Source organism: Saccostrea cucullata, unplaced genomic scaffold, assembly GCF_032062105.1.
Source record: "Saccostrea cucullata isolate Sc308-1 unplaced genomic scaffold, CSIRO_AGI_Scuc_v1 ctg192, whole genome shotgun sequence".
Classification (NCBI taxonomy): domain Eukaryota; kingdom Metazoa; phylum Mollusca; class Bivalvia; order Ostreida; family Ostreidae; genus Saccostrea; species Saccostrea cuccullata.
In genome coordinates, this window is record NW_026932625.1 from 432,501 (window position 1) to 450,461 (window position 17,961).

At 34.1% G+C, this 17,961-nt stretch overlaps 1 protein-coding gene across 1 annotated transcript in view; it reads left to right on the forward strand.

The window, feature by feature from the left end:
- Positions 1-17,961, forward strand: part of LOC134235690 (uncharacterized) — a 34,545-nt gene that overhangs the window by 9,929 nt on the left and 6,655 nt on the right. Inside the window, exons 13-26 of the mRNA XM_062717838.1 lie at positions 8,019-8,238; positions 8,464-9,309; positions 10,323-10,445; positions 11,130-11,318; positions 11,548-11,690; positions 11,865-11,991; positions 12,434-12,559; positions 12,770-12,904; positions 13,140-13,298; positions 16,239-16,347; positions 16,683-16,839; positions 16,987-17,077; positions 17,324-17,513; positions 17,759-17,865. Coding sequence (XP_062573822.1) covers positions 8,019-8,238; positions 8,464-9,309; positions 10,323-10,445; positions 11,130-11,318; positions 11,548-11,690; positions 11,865-11,991; positions 12,434-12,559; positions 12,770-12,904; positions 13,140-13,298; positions 16,239-16,347; positions 16,683-16,839; positions 16,987-17,077; positions 17,324-17,513; positions 17,759-17,865 — 2,722 coding nt within the window. The remainder of the gene's footprint in view (positions 1-8,018; positions 8,239-8,463; positions 9,310-10,322; positions 10,446-11,129; positions 11,319-11,547; positions 11,691-11,864; positions 11,992-12,433; positions 12,560-12,769; positions 12,905-13,139; positions 13,299-16,238; positions 16,348-16,682; positions 16,840-16,986; positions 17,078-17,323; positions 17,514-17,758; positions 17,866-17,961) is intronic.

A 17,961-nucleotide genomic window follows, 5' to 3' on the forward strand; every position in this document is an offset into this window, starting at 1 on the left:
TGTACAGATTTTAGTTTGTGACATAAGATATAAATTCTAAAATCTGGTGCAAAGTTCAAAGTTATTTGTGTAATGGGAGAGGAGAAAATGATTCGAATCCTCCTTCCTTAAAGGTTTTCAGCCCTAAAAGCCACAAATCCAGGCTCTTCCCCGGGCCAGATCTTTTACTTTCAGGGCTCATTACACCACTATAATAAATTAGGAGAGAAAAAAAACATTGGATCAGACCAGATTTTAAATCTGGAACCCCTTAGTCTTGTCAGGTGCTCTTAAAACTGAGGTATCTGGCCATGGCTATTGAGTCCATGTGACTACCACATTTACAAACATAGTCTTTGATGTACAAACAGTACATGTAAAAGTTTGTGTGAATTAATTTTACACCAGAGAGCTGTAGAGTCACTTAGTTGTCCTTAACTATTTGTCAGACAAAAAAAGACAAGAAACCTCAAAGAAAAGAGGATAAAGTTAAAAAGAAGAAGCCAAACTTCCACATGCGACCCAGCAATGTTAAAAGCAGTGCTGTCTTCCAGAAAAAAATTCATTCCAAACAAAAGAAAAAGAGGCAGGGTCACAAGAAATGATGGCTATTTATGTCTGGTTCTCTACTCTAGAACCAGATAAGTTTCTGCAAATGGAGAATCAAAAAGATCTAAGATTAAGATTTTTTTTGTCTAATTAAGTGAGTAAATTAGAAGATCAAGATAAGTGTCAAACCAGTGTTCCTGTCTGATCAATACAGAGCTGACTAATGGAACTCTGAGTAAAATTCTGAATAATGTAAGACAGTTATCAATATGATGAAGCTGTCTTTGAGATAGTTTGTAAAATGTATCTAATTTATGCTTCAAGTATTAAGAGGATATTAATTTATATAAAAATTGTAAGATTTCATGGAAATATATTGAATTGTTGCAGGTTATGGTTGTATGTTTTCATGAATATATCTGGGATGTTATTTTAAAATAATGAAAAATAAAGTGTTAAACAGAACCATGTGTTTACCTCTAAATATGTTGTTGGCTTTTAATTATACCCTCCCTTGAAAAGTTGGAGGAAATTGTAGTGAGCAGGATGTCCATACTTCGGTGTGTCCATCTGTATGTCTGTCTGTTATGCCCTGGGGTACCCATCTCTTATCCACAACTCCCTACACCACTGAATGAAATTTAATGAGACTTTCACAGAATATTTGTTACATAGTGCTATTGTGCACCTTGTATTTATATTGTAATGGTTTGGGCCGAGGATATCGGCCTGGATAGTTTAGTTGGTTAGAGCAACCAACTGGAGATACAGGGGTCCCGCTTTCGATTCCCGGTCCAGCCTGGAATTGCAGGTGAAAGTCCTGCCAGGGGGTAATAATAACTTGGGTTGTGTCTTCGAGGGCGAAGACCATTTAAGGAGGGAGGAATGTAATGGTTTGGGCCGTGGATATTGGCCTGGATAGCTCAGTTGGTAGAGCACCTGACTGGAGATACAGGGGTCCCAGGTTCGATTCCCGCTCCAGCCATACATTTTCTCCCTTTCTGTTACAATAATTTAAACATCAGTCCTACAGGGCATACTAAAGAGTTTGAATAAAGAGAGGAAATAAAACTCTATAGAGAAGTGTGCTAAATCAATGTGGATGGCTTTCCTTAGAGAGCACAGAGCTATGATGAGGTAAAAATGGTCAAAGATTTAGGAGAGACTTGGCTGAGTATGAACCTTTATCAACTGAAAGAGGAAATAATATTGGAAGACTGTATAACTTTGCATTCAATATATGAATTATATGGAATTTTATTTGTAGTTCAATTTGAGCTTCAAATCATGAGTTGATGACAGCAATTTTTTTTTTTACAGATTTAATATTTTTGGGTCAGGAGTTATTCATTTACAAAATGCTCAAATTTTACAAAACTAGAGGTACTGTGAGCAATGAGCTCACTAAATGATACCCCTCGCCTCCCGTATGGTTATAATCATTATGGCAAAGTCCATGTTTTGCTGTGGCCGGGAAACCCAAAATATGTGTCGGATCAAAAAGTAAAATAGGAGGTCACAATGGCATTATGTAATAAAGATTCTGTGAAAGTTAATTCATTACATTTCACGCAGTGGTATTAGAGGAGTTGCAGATAAGAGATGGGTACCCAAAGTGTAACAGACAGACGGACGGACGTACAGCTGGACGGATGGACAGACATACCGATTACAGTATACCCTCCCACTTTTCAAGGGGGGGTATAACAAAAAGTAGACATCTATATACCTCATTCTGCTTAAACAGCTGATAAAGCCCAGGCAATAATATAACTGATCTTGATGATTATTGCCACTTCTTAAATAGAGTAAGGGAAACGTAGCATTAATACTAGTATTTCAAATATGGAATAGTAATAATATTGTTACACAGTCATTGCATGAAGAGATATTAAAATTAAACATAACATTGCCGAATGATATATCTTGACTTTCAATTTTACATTTAATTCAAAAATAATCTTGAATGGGGAGTCGGGATCTTGACATAATAACTTGGGGTTATGGGAAGCAAAGTTAATAAAAATGATATTAATATTAAAGTAAATAAATTAATTATAGTCAAGAATTCAACATCAATTTTTATTTTCGTTGTCCGGTTAACTCTGAAATGAGACCCTACACACACCAGAAATTCACTGTTTGAATATTCGCGGTCTTTGAGGTTCGATTTGTAGCGACATCTAGTGGACAGGTAAACCGAATATCCCGTATGTAACTCAAAATGGCGAGAATGGCTTGAGAAAATGTAAATAATATACGCTATTTTGCAGAACAGGTAAGTTTATATAAGCTTTTTAGTAGTAGAAAGTAGAAATATTTATTCTCTTTCTTAAAAACAATAATATATTTGACTAACCGGGTTCATTTGGAACTTTGGGATGTTGTTTATGGGTGAAAAGGGTGTGTGAAATGCAAAAAATGTCAAACATTTCATGACCAGGTCTTTAAACTGACTCACATCACGCCAACAATCAGGCCAATTATTATATCTTATATTTGTGATTTAATCAGTGTCTCTCGACAATGGCGGAATCCATGCGAAAGCAGGTAAGACAACGCTACCTTGATTCTCACCTGTGAATTCAGGTAAACTAGTACCAGTAATTACGGTGCCGTATGTTATAGCACGTAGATGCCACTGGTACATCTGGAAATTACTCATGCGAAAATATTTATGCAACATCCTGACCCAGCGCTGATAAGTGACATATTTGGTCTAGTGCAAGTACGTGATTTCCTTGTCCAGGCTTCAAATAATCGGACATGTTTCAGCCAAATTCAGGCGTGCTTGGGGAAAGGAGACACAAATTATATTGTGTAGAAATAAAAAGTTTTACTGAAAGCATATAGATATACTGCAGTTAAAAACAAAATTGTAATGTGCCTATAATTAACATGATTAACAAAGATATAACAGTATGTATATTGGATAGACTGATATGATGATGCTACATAGTGACTGTACACCGAATAAGTTCACATGGTAAGGTATCCAGTGTCAAATATGACAGTAAATTAAATAATGTACAGTAAAGAAATTTAGAGATTTATGTAATTAACATGTTATATCATTAGGTAATTTTTTTTCATCAAATTTTGTTATATATTTTTTTCCTTTTTCTCTTTTCATCAACCATGTCCAATACTTCAATTCATATGACCTTAAGTTCTGTGATATTTTGCCTTTATTGTATATTGTTTTGATTAAGACTAAGTTGCATGTATGATGTATCGCATACATATATGTTTTATTAGAACATATCTTTTTAATATCTTTGTTCCCTATACATGTTCAGTATATTCCCCATCTTCGCTAGCCAAGGGTTTCCGATCCAAAATCTACTCTACAACCCTTGGCAGATTTAGACCTATCAAACATTTGATTGGCTTAAATTGATGCACCTAAAATGCGGAACACGGACTTATGTGGTCCTTTCAATAATTCTTGAAAACATATATAATTAAAAGAAAAAAATTCAAATTAATTAATCCCTTGTTTTTTAAGCATATATCACGTCCTAACTTTCATCCCTTGTAAATATTACTCTTATTTTGCATAAAACACGAACAGACTTTAATCAGCCGAAAATCGTCGATTAGTAAAAACCTTGCGTAGACGGACTTCGCAGCCAATCAAATTCGTTTGCGCGAGTTCTAAAATTTTCAGCCAAATCTGCCAAGGGTTGTAGAGTAGGTATTGGATCGGAAACCCTTGGCTAGCGAAGATGTATATTCCCTAATGGGAGGGTTTAACACCAACTACCTGCAATGAGCTTAATGCTTATAAATTTAAATTGTATAATAGACTAATAGTGTACATAACATACATGGAACAATTGTTACAAATAGCTAATCTTTTATTTCTTCTGTTTTGTTTTGAACTTAAATTTGGTTGAAAGTGAATATTTTGCCCCCCCCCCCCTCCAACTCAAATTGAGAATTTTATTTAAGCCAAATGAAATTTGATTCGTATTTCCAAACTCCACTCAGCTACCATGTCTACACGTGTTAAGTACTACTTTCAACCACTAGTCTATAAGTAATCAGCACAGTGATTTATGTGAAGATGTAACTTATCAATGAAATGAGAGATGATTTAGATTAATTAATCATTTACAGCATGCAGATTAAGTTTCAGATTTTTAAAAAATTTATCATATGGTGTTTGTTTTCAAGTATTGGATCCCTTTAAATGACACAAAATTGTTCAATAATTGAAAGCGTAGAGAGAACATTTCATTTACCATCCACTGGTATGCAAAGCTGTAGAAAATAGATGTTCAGCATTTAGAGGTTAAAGCTTTTTGCAAATGTGTAAGTTGATGTTCTGAACCATATGTTTAAGAAATTAACGAGTTTAACACATTTTAATCTTGAGAGCCTTGTGCATTATTGGATTTTAAACTTTACATATAGAACATCTAGAGCATGAGGGAAATTCTGTACTGTAAGTGATTTATCATGTAGAAGTTATAATGTTCAGAGAACAACTTTTTGGAAGTGTGTAGCAGTTTTGTAAAGTGTGTGGATTTTTGTACATGTAATATTTTCCAAGATGCAGAGGTAATTTATATTTTTTAGATCTTGAAAAAAAATTATTTTGATGTCTTTCTTGAGTTAAATTAATAAGAATTTCGAATGGACACTGACTCATGGTTTTTGATTAGCAGAGTGTTCTTAATATTAAAGAAAAGATCACAATTACATGTATAATGATAAATTTTGGAATTCAGTTCAGTTTTTGCAGACTAAATGTGCAGTTTTGGTTTGTGTTTTATGCTAGTTGTTGGATTAAAGAGGACATATGTATTTATCAGATTCCTGGCCGTGTTTTGACTTTTAACTATAATGGGATTATGGAAATTACTGCTGATTTGTGCCCTATGCTGTGTGTGTTTTTCTTTTCTATCAGTCAAACTATACGCACTGATGCAAAAATATCTTTTATCATCAAATTATGGTGGTCATTATCTATTGTTGTTCCTTTATCATTTTGAAAACAAAATTAAAGAAACTTTTAAACACAAAGCTATGTTGAATATTCTCGGATGAGGATCATGAAGGAAACTCATATATTGTTGGCAGTTTCATCTTATTTACCTAGTAATAACAATTAAACCATGTATAGTCTAAGTGATTTTTAGGTATATACCAAGTGAAGGTATAATAATTTATTATATTTTATTGAACATGTTGAAAATAAGTGTTCTTTGGATTAGTTGTTGATTTAATTCTGTCGTCTCTGTAATGATAAATGTAGACAGGTACATATATTTTATCAATTTAATATATACTTGCTAGATCACATGCAGTCTCCAGGGCTCGAGCTGTGATTCGCCATTGTCGCCAATTGCGAATTTTTTTCAGAAGTGGCGAAAAAAAATTCATAAGTGGCGAAAACGAATAATGAATTTTTTAGATGTACCATGTACAAAATTTGAGTAGTCCTGGTTAGCTCCTTTGTTTATTCAATGTACACAGATAGGTCCCTCTGTTTATTTAATGCAGCAGAGGTGTGAAAACTGAAACCCACATGTAGGAAATCACGTCTCGCTTGAACTAACACAGCTGACTAGGTAATTAGCCTTGAGCAATAAAGGGCTACAAAATTGCTTGAAATAATATAATTTGGATTAAACAAGGGGGGATAAAGTGTTATTAGAAGATGAAGTTTATAAATAAAAGATTTTTATCAACAAAATCTGGATTTATGTAGATCGTTTTTTTAAATCGAAAGTAGGGAAACGTGACGAAAATTGTAAAGAATGGCTTCAAATTTTATCTAATGAAAATTAAAAAATGTGTACATTATACAATAAACTGAAAAAGAGTGAAAAAGAAATTGGATTGAAAACAGAATTATCTTAGTAAATTACTCTGAATTATGTACATTTACATGAGCTTGCATTTTAAACCCTGGAGTCTCCAAGTTGATAAAATAAAGTTTTTTAACCTATTTTTCACCAGGGGCCTACTTTTTAAATTACTTCTTTTCACAATTAATTAATGAAATGAAAATTTCCATTTTTAAAAAATTTCATATATTTTTACTAGGTCTATACCCCCCTCCTTCCCAGACAAAAAAAAAATATAATATTAAAATGAGGACATTTTCTGTCAAGAGTTGCCTGATATCAATTCAAAATCAAATTAATTGTATTTTTCCAACATTCTTTTTTTTAAATAGATACTATAAGAAGCTTTAAACATTACAATTTTAAAACAAATGCCTTTGATAAATATAATTTAAAAAAAAATGAATAAGAGAAAGTGCATTGCATTGTCGAGAAATCAGATGTAGGTATGTCTTTCCTTTTGTCGCGAAAAGTGGCGAAAAATATTTTTGGTCCAGTGGGAGCCCTGGCAGTCTCTGTGTTGTGTATTGATCAGCCACTGTCATTCTGTGTATTAATACGTACACTCATCCAAACTGACTTGTACATTAAAACACAGACTGGGGAGTATTATTGAGTGCATCCCGGGACGGAGTGATGAAGAGCCGCGGAATCTGACGTTGGCTGACAAGTCAAACCAAAAATTCACTCATTCACCATATAACATACAGGGTGTGCGAGGATTCATCTAACAATGCCACAAAATGAGTAACATAGCTGGAATTCTTAAAAAAAATTATATCGCAGTATGACCATTCCCATTGTGCTGATAATTTACAGGGTCTTATGTATTGGTTCATTTTAATTACATGATTTGTTTGGTTGGAAGAGTCATTTATTATAAGGCATGGGGGAAAATGCAACCAAAGCGCTTAATTAATTTCTATAGCAACTGATTAGATTTTTAAAATAGATTGATTCTGCCCTGGGTTTTGGAAATTCTTATTTAGTTGGTTTGTCTATATCTGGATATATTCTGATTTTAATTGGTTTAAGTATTTCATTCTATTGCTCTGTAGCATTATGCTTACGTGTATTTACTGTCATTAATGCTGCTAAAATTTCTTTTGCAAAACAAAATTTCTTTTTTTGTTTGGCGTTATGATAGGTAATAAATGTATATAAAGAGAATTGAGAATTAGGAAAAGATGTTTTTGAAGAAGATATATTAAACTATTCAGAATTAGTTTGTACTACAGTATGTACAATTTAACAAATGATTGATGAGACATGCTTGTATCGGACAAATTTCATGCTCATTGACTGCATGTACATGGCAGACTGTTCCATGAGAATAATGTTTTGATATCTGTTATGAGGAGTCGGAGTTTGTTTAGCCATGGAATACCCTAATTACTTTCCCTCTTTGTGTTTTAGCTGATAAGCTTTACAACGAAACAAGAGATATATGTCACACATTAATCTACTAATGTTACCTGACTTTATTTGTTAGATCCAGTTTATTTTTTATAGGCTTATCAGCATAGCAGCAGAATACAGTTAGTGAAAAATTCAGGGATTAAGTAATCTATCAATTTCTGCAAGCTAGTGTATATAAATGTCTTCAAAGATGTTGCTTGATGATTTTTGCAGATATTTCACCATGTTCAAGAAAAATAAGAAGAGACCAGAAATTTCTAAACCTCTGAACTTTGAGCACCGAGTCCACACAGGGTTTGACTCTGAGCATGGGAAATATGTGGGTCTCCCCCCTCAGTGGATGGGAATTATTATTCCGGAGCAGCAGCAGGAACGACGGAAACCCATGGTGGACCCCTCAACTATCACAGACATGGAAATCCAACCCCTCAAGGTAACCCCCCAGAAAAAGAATTATTCAATGCAAATTTATAATTAAAAATAATCATTGTTATTCATTTTCAGCATGAACTGACTTTCATATTGGATATTGTTTACATTAGTTTTATAATGATGACCTTGAAAGATAATGCTAATTTGTTTTACAGAGAGATTAAAAAAAAATTGTCCTTAGCAAAATATGTGATCTTTAATTGAAAATGACCTTGACCTATTACAGACAGTCATCAGGGGAAGCTCTGCTCAGTTAAATGGATATCATGGAGGGATTTCTGTGGCCAGGTCAAACTCCTTACGACAGAGCAGCCCCCCACAGCAGAGGAGGAGGTACGTTCCCGATTCCATGTACCCTGTCCCCGAGGCTCAACACGACCGGTCACCGAACCAAGACAGGATTCCCCCAGGCTATCCCACAAATGGACGAGGGGACCCAAACTTTGACCAGTACCCAGGTGATTATCGACAGGATCCTCGATACCCTCCTCCCGACCACAGGAGAGATAACAGAGACCCTAGAGGATATCGAGACCCGAGGGATTACCAGCGGGATCCCAGAGAATACCAGCGGGATCCTCGGGATTACCCCAACAGAGGGCCCCCACCCCAGGGGTACAGGGACGGACACATGATGGAGCATGAACGACGCTCCGAGGACTTCAGAGGTCCAAACGATTCATTCGATCGAAGAGGAAACGATTCATTTGATCGGAGAGGGAATGATTCCTTTGATAGGAGGGGAAATGACTCTTTCGACAGGAGAGGTCCGAATGACAGTTTTGACCGAAGAGGTCACAATGACTCTTTTGACAGAAGGCAGCCTAACAATGACACTATGGACCGGCGGGGTCCTAACGATTCCTTTGATCATGATAGGTCACGTGACCAGGAAATGTCGTACCCACCTGCCAAATATAACCACATGCCTCCGGGAATGCCTCACGGGGGTAGGAGTCCTCCTAGGCACCCTGAAGATTTCAGACATAATCAAATCTCCAACGGGCCAGGTCCTAATCGTCACCAAGGAATGCAAGGTTTCAACAAGCAGCCCCTGCCTCATCATGATAATGTAAGTATCAAAAGTTAAAGGGAACATAACTTTTTATCACTTATTTAAAAAAAATAGAATTATCCAAATTTCTTGGATGTTTTATTTTCTAGATTAGTAGAAGCAAATTACAGTTAAATTGTGATATCTTGAACTTGATTTCTTGTACAGTGTACCATTAAAAAGTCAAAATTAGTTGGAAGTCCCAACCAGTCTTTCATTATGTAATTTAACCTTGCTGTTTTGAATCTTTTGATATCTCATTTTTCCTTTGACTTGTATCTAAGAAGACGGTACGGTTTGAGCTTTATTGTGCCCTAAAAACGTATTGTTTGTAAAAAGTTATGAAATTGGCTTAAACAATAGTTGAGTAGATTAATATGATAAATCATTAAAGAATATGGCATGATGAAAAACCTTTCTTGAAATATGACGTCACTAATTAGGTATATTTTTAAGTTTAATGCAGAAATGCTTCAAAACGACTATTTGAGCGATTTTGCCATTATTGAAATCAATGCAGGGGTAAAACGTTATCTGTAAAAATGCTAAATTTTGGTGTTTACACCCCAACCCTACCCAATCCCCCCAAAAAACTTTAAATTGGTTCGTGCAAAAATGTCCAACATTATTAAAATTTTCAACACAACAATAAAACATTTTTTAATATATTTAACTAATTAAAAAAACTAGAATGAAACTCATTATTTAATAAATGGAAATTCAGCATGATTATGGTGTATTTCGTTGCCATGGCAACTGAAATGAAATTTTTATAATCATTTTCAGAAACAATACAATACCTGCTTTCAGAATATATATACATTGGTATGTACAAAAATTACAAGAAATACCCCAAAAAATGCATTGAAATCTTAATACCAATTTATCTAGAAATGCTTAAAATCTTTATATTAATGTGTCATTTACCAACCCATCCCTCCCCAAAGATGAGAATGAAAACAAGACCCCACTCTTCCTATCTTGTGCTTAGTACAATACACATGCTGAACATCTGTAACACACATTTTCAGGTACCTCATCCACAGCAGGGCTATCAACAGGCACCTCCTAAAATGGGGCCTCCTCAGCAATCCCCCACCAAACCTCCTCCCAGCGGGTCAATACCTGAACAACAGAGACTATCACATGAACAGGTAAGGAACAGGTGATCACAGGTATATAACTGAACAGCCAAGACTATCACATGAACAGGTCAAAAACCTGAACAACAGTATATACAGGGGATCACAGGTATATACCTGAACAGCCAAGACTATCACATGAACAGGTCAAAAACCTGAACAACAGACTATCACATGTACAAGTAAGGTACAGGTCATCAAATACCTGAAGTCTGTCACATTAACAGGTCAGGCAGTCCTTACAGAGATAAATGCTGGCTTGTCATTAGGATAAGAGATGAAGTTTTGCACCTGTGTAATTAAACTACATTGTATCTGTTTAATGGTAAGCTGTTTTTTAAGGAAAAAACTCGAAGGATGAAGTATCAGGATTGATTTACACCCACACTTTGGTATCATTGATAGGTGTGAAATGTACACACAATCTATACTGTATCTTCAGTTTAACCATGTAACTGGAGGTATAAGGTATTTAAAATATGTTATTCCACAGGTAGTATGAGACGGAGATAACAATTCAATGTATTAGTATTTTTACAGTATTAAGCCAGGGCCCAGTAATTAAGTATCGAAGCAGCATTACTTTGAATTACAGTTCAGAGCAGCATTAGATACATGTAATAAATTACTTTGTGTTATTACAGTTCAGTAAGCAGCATAATATAAATTGTAATCGATCACTCTTTGCTGTTATAGTTCAGAGCAGCATTACAAATGGTGGTCAGCCCAGGAGATCCGAGAGAGGACCTGGATAACTTCATTAAGATCGGAGAAGGATCGACGGGCATTGTGTGTATCGCTACCCAGACCAGCACGGGGGCCCAGGTGGCCGTGAAGAAGATGGACCTCCGCAAACAACAGAGGAGGGAACTCCTGTTTAATGAGGTCAGGAGTAGCCTTATATGTTATATATGTTGAAATACATTATGTTGTAGCAATTTTTATGATGGATGTACAATGGTTATCTGATCCAAACTACTTTATGTTTATCTTTGACAAGTCATGCTTATAATCTATTTGTGATAAACAGACATTAACAGTTACATACCTTATTTTTTTATTCAGTGAATGTCAGTTTTTCAGTATCTTAATTATTTGTGATTTTGATATTTAGGTGGTGATCATGAGGGACTATCATCATCCAAACATTGTAGACATGTATGACAGCTTCCTGGTGGGTGATGAATTATGGGTAGTGATGGAGTTCCTGGAAGGTGGTGCTCTGACAGACATTGTAGTAAACCAGACAAGCAACAAGTAAGTCACTCTGCGCAGGGAGGGTTGTATTTGTAAATTTGAACTCAAGTTGTTATCCATTTTAATGAATTATTCCTCTGAATTATGACTGTATGGGTTAAATTACAAACATTTGTAATCATTGTGTTTACAGTATGTATGAACCTTTATAATCTTTGTGGTGTGTGTTTGTAGGATCGATGAGAACCAGATAGCCACGGTGTGTAAAGCCTGCCTGAAAGCTCTCTCCTTCCTCCACTCTAATGGAGTCATTCACCGCGACATCAAATCCGACTCCATCTTACTCTCCCAGGATGGGAAGGTAACCAGTTTATCTTATTCTTATTTAAATCTTATTGAATATAGTGTTTTCCCTAAGAACTGGCTACCGGCGAAATTGACTGCTTCAATTGATAAAAAGTCCGCTTTGAAATAAAAATTCAAAATTAAATTGTTGTAAGGTTTATTGAAAATTTGTACATAAACCTCAGCCCCTAGCCTGTAACAACTGATCTCTAACCCTTAACTTTGAAATAAAGGGAAAATACTGTGTGTATGATGTTAATCATTTTGCTTGTGAGATTGTATTGATGAGAAAATAAAGTCCTCATGAATAATTACAAAACATACATATAAATATAACCCAATAATACTTAGCAAGGATTTTTGACAGTTGTGCCTTGTGATTAAATGCAATGCAGTGATTTACTAGAAATAATTTGAAAATAGTTTTGTTGTTAAATTTTTACCAACTTCTTTCATAGGTAAAGCTATCTGACTTTGGATTCTGTGCACAAGTTACTCAAGAACTGCCTAAAAGAAAATCCCTTGTGGGGACTCCGTATTGGATGGCACCAGAGGTCATCTCAAGGCTACCATACGGACCAGAGGTCAGGATCTAATCTCACATTCAGAAATTTGTAGTGGACTTTTAATTATCATCACTGGAAACTCAATGTACTGATTCCCTGCAGATTGTAGATTATAGTACAATGCTTTGCATCAGTCTTACCGAGAAAGAGTCTGTGAATAATGATTTATCAAAATTATCATAAAATTATTATATTTTTATATAACATTCATGATAATAATACCTTCAGGTTGATATTTGGTCCTTGGGTATTATGGTGATAGAGATGATTGATGGGGAACCGCCATTCTTCAACGAACCTCCCCTGCAGGCGATGAGAAGGATCCGAGACATGCCACCACCAAAGCTCAAGAACGCACACAGAGTCAGTATCATAAACACAACAAAAACTGACGTAAAATATTGTACAAAACTGCTGCTTGTAAAGATATTTGTCTGAAAGTCTGTTCTCTTTACATCCGGTTGTAAGATCAAATGTGAAGGCCTAAATAATAAGAGAATATTACACTGGAATTTAAATATAAATAAAACGTAAACTTAATGGGAGTCAATAATTTTGTTTTACACATAATAAGACCATTATTTTGTGAATGTTTTAGGTGTCGCCAAGGTTACAAGGCTTCCTGGAGCGTATGTTGGTCCGTGACCCAGATCAGAGAGCCACTGCGTTTGAATTACTGCAGCACCCGTTCCTGAGGGGGGCAGATAAGCCCTCCTGTCTTATTCCCCTGATGAAGACCTTCAGACACAGTCCTTGCTGAGAGCCACAGGAACAACTAATTAGCATTTACAGACTTAAAAGTCAAAAGAAGGAGAACCATTGTTTTATGATATTAGCGAATCTCGTCGATTTTACGGATGCAATTTTATACAAAAATCAATTGACAGAAATGAACCATCCAGATGTATTCATTTTTAAATGGTGCCTTTGATGAATTTTAAGTCCATGTTTTATTGCTCCATTGAGAATGACACATTACGGAGCTTTTACGGTTGTGTTGCTTATAACTGATCAGCTAGAGGCCCATTCTGAATGTAAATGCCACGTCTTGAATATCAAAGACATGAAATTAAAGTTCTTTGTTTTTGACAAAAGTTACAATTTACAGCAGGTCTACTTTCGGGGGATGGTGTATCCCCAAACTTGATATAAATCTTTGTTTCCTTCATATTTATATAACTGTAACCACTGCTTCAAGTACTATTCATATATTTTACTATTGTGTGTTTAATAATAATTACAGAAACTTCAATAATTTTGCAATGAAAGGTGTTTGTCTGCAATAAAAAGACATTTTTTTGTCAATAATATGTACATGTATAGAAATATTTTACAAAAAGTGGGTTGTAACAAAATAGGTATTTATTTTAATTTACATATCCACTGTCCAATGTAAGTCACCAACATTCCATTGTATTAATAACATATGCATTGTGTTACTTACTAAATAAACTAGGACCTTATAAACATGTAGAAATTTAATTTTACCACATATACCATAATACATCTGATTTATGAATGGTTGTGCATGAATATACATCATATACATGTTTATTTGAAATATAAATCGATATTGATGTAACCTATTAGCCTAATCAATTATTTTAAAAAGTAGCATTATTTTTACTAATAACTGTTGAGGGCAGTAAGGTTGTTTGGATTTTGACATATCATGAAGTGCTATACAACATTTATTTTTATATCAGATTTTATCGTGTGGCTACTCAAAGCTTAGTATTCCCTCCTGAAAATCCATGATGATTTCATTAAAATCCATTCCACAGTTCTGTACATAGATTACCTTTCAAATATACAGTTTACGTGATATTATGATCAAGTTGTATACTAATACCTGCACATGCTTATAGCAAACAAACATAGCAAACAAACTGTAAAGAAAACACCAATATTATTCAAATTATATACTACATACTGTAAATGCATGAAAATATTTTATACCCTGTATTTTAAAAGTCATATTCTGTACATATAATTTTGAATCATGTAGTTATTTGTAAGTAGTGTAACAAAATTACATTTTTTTCCATTCATAGTTTATCAAAAGCATTTATTTTGCAAGTTTTTCTTGTACTTCTATTCCACAAAACAGTATAAATGAGCATGCTAAATAAATTATTCCATTTTCCAAAAATGTTACAAGTCAGCCCCTAAAAGAGGAAGGTTATCAGATACCACATTCATTCTGTTACTTATACATGTTTTCAGTTTATTTTATTTTCATTCTTGTGTATCTTTGTTTTTCTTTGTTGAATTATTTTAATATGTGTAACTGTAGAGTTGTAATATCTTTTTGTTCCAGTGCTCAGCTGAACTACACAATTGATATTTTGAATTCATTCTGGTACTATTGACTTGTAATACTAGTACCCTGGTACTATTAACATGTAATACTAGTACCCTGGTACTATGAACATGTAATACTAGTACCCTGGTACTATTTACATGTAATACTAGTACCCTGGTACTATTTACATGTAATACTAGTACCCAATTGACTCCCATCATTTACTTCATGTACTTCCTAGAGACTGGTTTTGTCTAGTAAAGTTTGGACATTTTGCATTGGTAGAAGTGTAGGTTTTGTCCTTCACATGTATTTGACTATTTGTTCTCAAAATTATTGTTCTTATAGGATGTCTTAAAAGTTCTTGTTGCTGTTTAATTATTTTAATGTGTCACAAACTTCTATTTATGTTTTGCTATTTTTTAAGGATTTTAAATGCATTTTTTTTAATATTGGAAATACTGATAAAAGGGAAATACAGATTTTATACTAGCTTGCCTTAATACATGTACATAATTAACAATCTGTATCATAACAAAATTCTTGATCGGTAATGGATCAATAATAAAGATATATAATTTGTCTGGTAGTAGTTTCTTTGTTTTATGTAGGGATGTCAAAATTGTCAATAATTGATATTCGAATATTCGATAGGAGTATTCGAATATATTCCAATATTCGATAAATATAAATACATTTTGCATTATAAAAATATTTTCACTCTCCTGTCAAGCAGTATATGTCTTATGTTATTATTTTGGAATGAAATTTCACGTAGAGTAATGCAGTTATTAAATTTTGTTAAATTTTACAAAATAGATAAAGAGTATACGTCCACAATAATGAAAATTTGTTATTGAAAATTCAAAAAGATTCTTTAGTGCAATGTATATTTCAGATTAATTGATAGTCTTACCAAAGTGTACACTAATTACTCCCACAAACTTATACCACGCTAAACAATTACATGCATCTACTGAAGAAAAATTAATATCAATTAATTTTAGCTAATTAATTTCCTGATAATTATTTTAATGATATATACATAAACGAGGGATCCATTGGTTTTTTGTAAAACTCTGTCCTTTCAACAATACAAACTGATTGTTACATGTATGGCTCTGATCTTCTTTAATTTATCAGCTGCTAGTAGAGTGCTGAGCTCCAGTGTTGGACTTTTTTTACATGCAAAATATGCTGAGGGAAAGCTAAAATCTTGATGAAATCGGTCTTTTTTAAAATGAGTAGGAGCTAATTTGCAAATCAGCTGTGACCATTGGATGCTGGGAAAGAATTTAATTCATATCACAGATCATTACTCCGGCTAGGAAGAATAAAGGAGTCCTGTTGAAAGAATGGTTGTAAAAACTTAAAGGCATATTTCCTTTATAGTTGGTTGTAAATGACTGGATGGAATGTATTTCGAGGTCATTCACTCATACCAGGCCGGGCTGCATTAGATGTAAAGATGGAGATGTTGAATGTTTAAACCTATTAATAAGTATTTGTTATATATGAGAAATCTTGAATCTTGAATTAATGACTTCTAATGAATAAAGAATAAAAATTGAGGTACACAAAAATTTATGGATCAAATAAGAAGTTAAAATTACTTTGCACTCTAGATCAATAGCTATAGGTCATTAGATCTATGGTCTGTACCGTCATCCGATTCAGAAATAAAATAACAGAAAAAATGTTCTCTTCAAAATTCAAAATAACCCATAAAACACTGGGAATTCAATTATCAAATGACTTTACACGGTGGCTAAACTTTAAAACAGTTGAATGGATCAATCTTAAGATGAGTATTTTTCTTTTGATGAACATGGGCAGAAAGAGTTATCTCCCCGAAATCCGCAGTTTGGCTGAAGTCGGGCTCGGAAATCGCCAAGATGAAGCTGAAGGAAAACGTCCCCTTTTCGATTACAGAATTATGGTCAACAAAAACAGATTACAGATTTAATTGCTTGTGTCTAGGCACACTGTTTAGGTAAGCAATCGGTAAGCTCCTTAAGATCCATTTGCACTATTCAACCATCTGACCATCCGAATTTTCTCAGTATTTTTTTTCTCTAAAGTTAGGGTTTTATTGGTTATTGTCATAAGGCATTCTTTACCTAAATTTATTATTTTTTAGAGAAGCTGGATTAAATTTGGCCGTGGGTGGAGAGGATGGTGTAATAAGAGTGTACGATCTGACAAAGGATGGCGGATACAAATCTACACAGGTATCAGCTGTCAACTTATCATGCCTATTGTTTTAATACTATTTTTGTAATTATATATATTTTTTTGTAGACTTTCAACAAATAAATAGATAAATAAAATAAAATAAAAATATTTTTGCAGTGGTTTAATCAACTGTTAATTTGCTTCAAATACACTGATCGAAGTAAAGGGTAAATTAATTCTCCAGGAAATAAAGCATGTCTTTAATATGTTTTACTATGTTTACTTTTAACATCTTCATGCAGCTCTCCTTGGAGACAAAGAGTGGTCCAGTTCAGGCGATGAAGATTGAGGACATCACTAAGTTTTACCACAATGATTTAGTGGCTGTCGACTCATGTGGGATGATGACTGTGTTTTGTAATCGTCAGATTTTATGTCGACAGAGCATTACAGACAGCTGCCTCAACTGTCTCCAGATTCAAAAAGATAAAAGTAAGTCCTCAGTGATAAAAAGGTAAAAAGAGCTAAATGCATTCTGTCTGTTGTTTTTAATCAACCTTTCCTATTCCTTGCAATGACAATAGATTAGAGTGGTTCCACTTTTGAAAGTTAAAAAAAGTTTTGTACTTCTCTGTTGATATTCTAGGGATAAAGAAAGCTACAAGATGCTAAATCTTAATTTCAGTTTTTGATTGATCTAGAAAACACACAGTTGACAGACCTTTTCTATTTTACAGCTGGCAATATGGCCATTGTACTTAGCAGTGACAGCGGTGTGGTATGTGGAGTTCTTCCATCCAATGTGTTGTGGCGCATCAATCTGAACGACCTTAAGTTAAATCAGGTAAACTTAAGAGGTAGTCCGCCGAAAAACCAGGCAGGGTTGTATTAATAGGCGGCACATCGAATGTGACGAATATTTGAAATTTTATTGAAAACA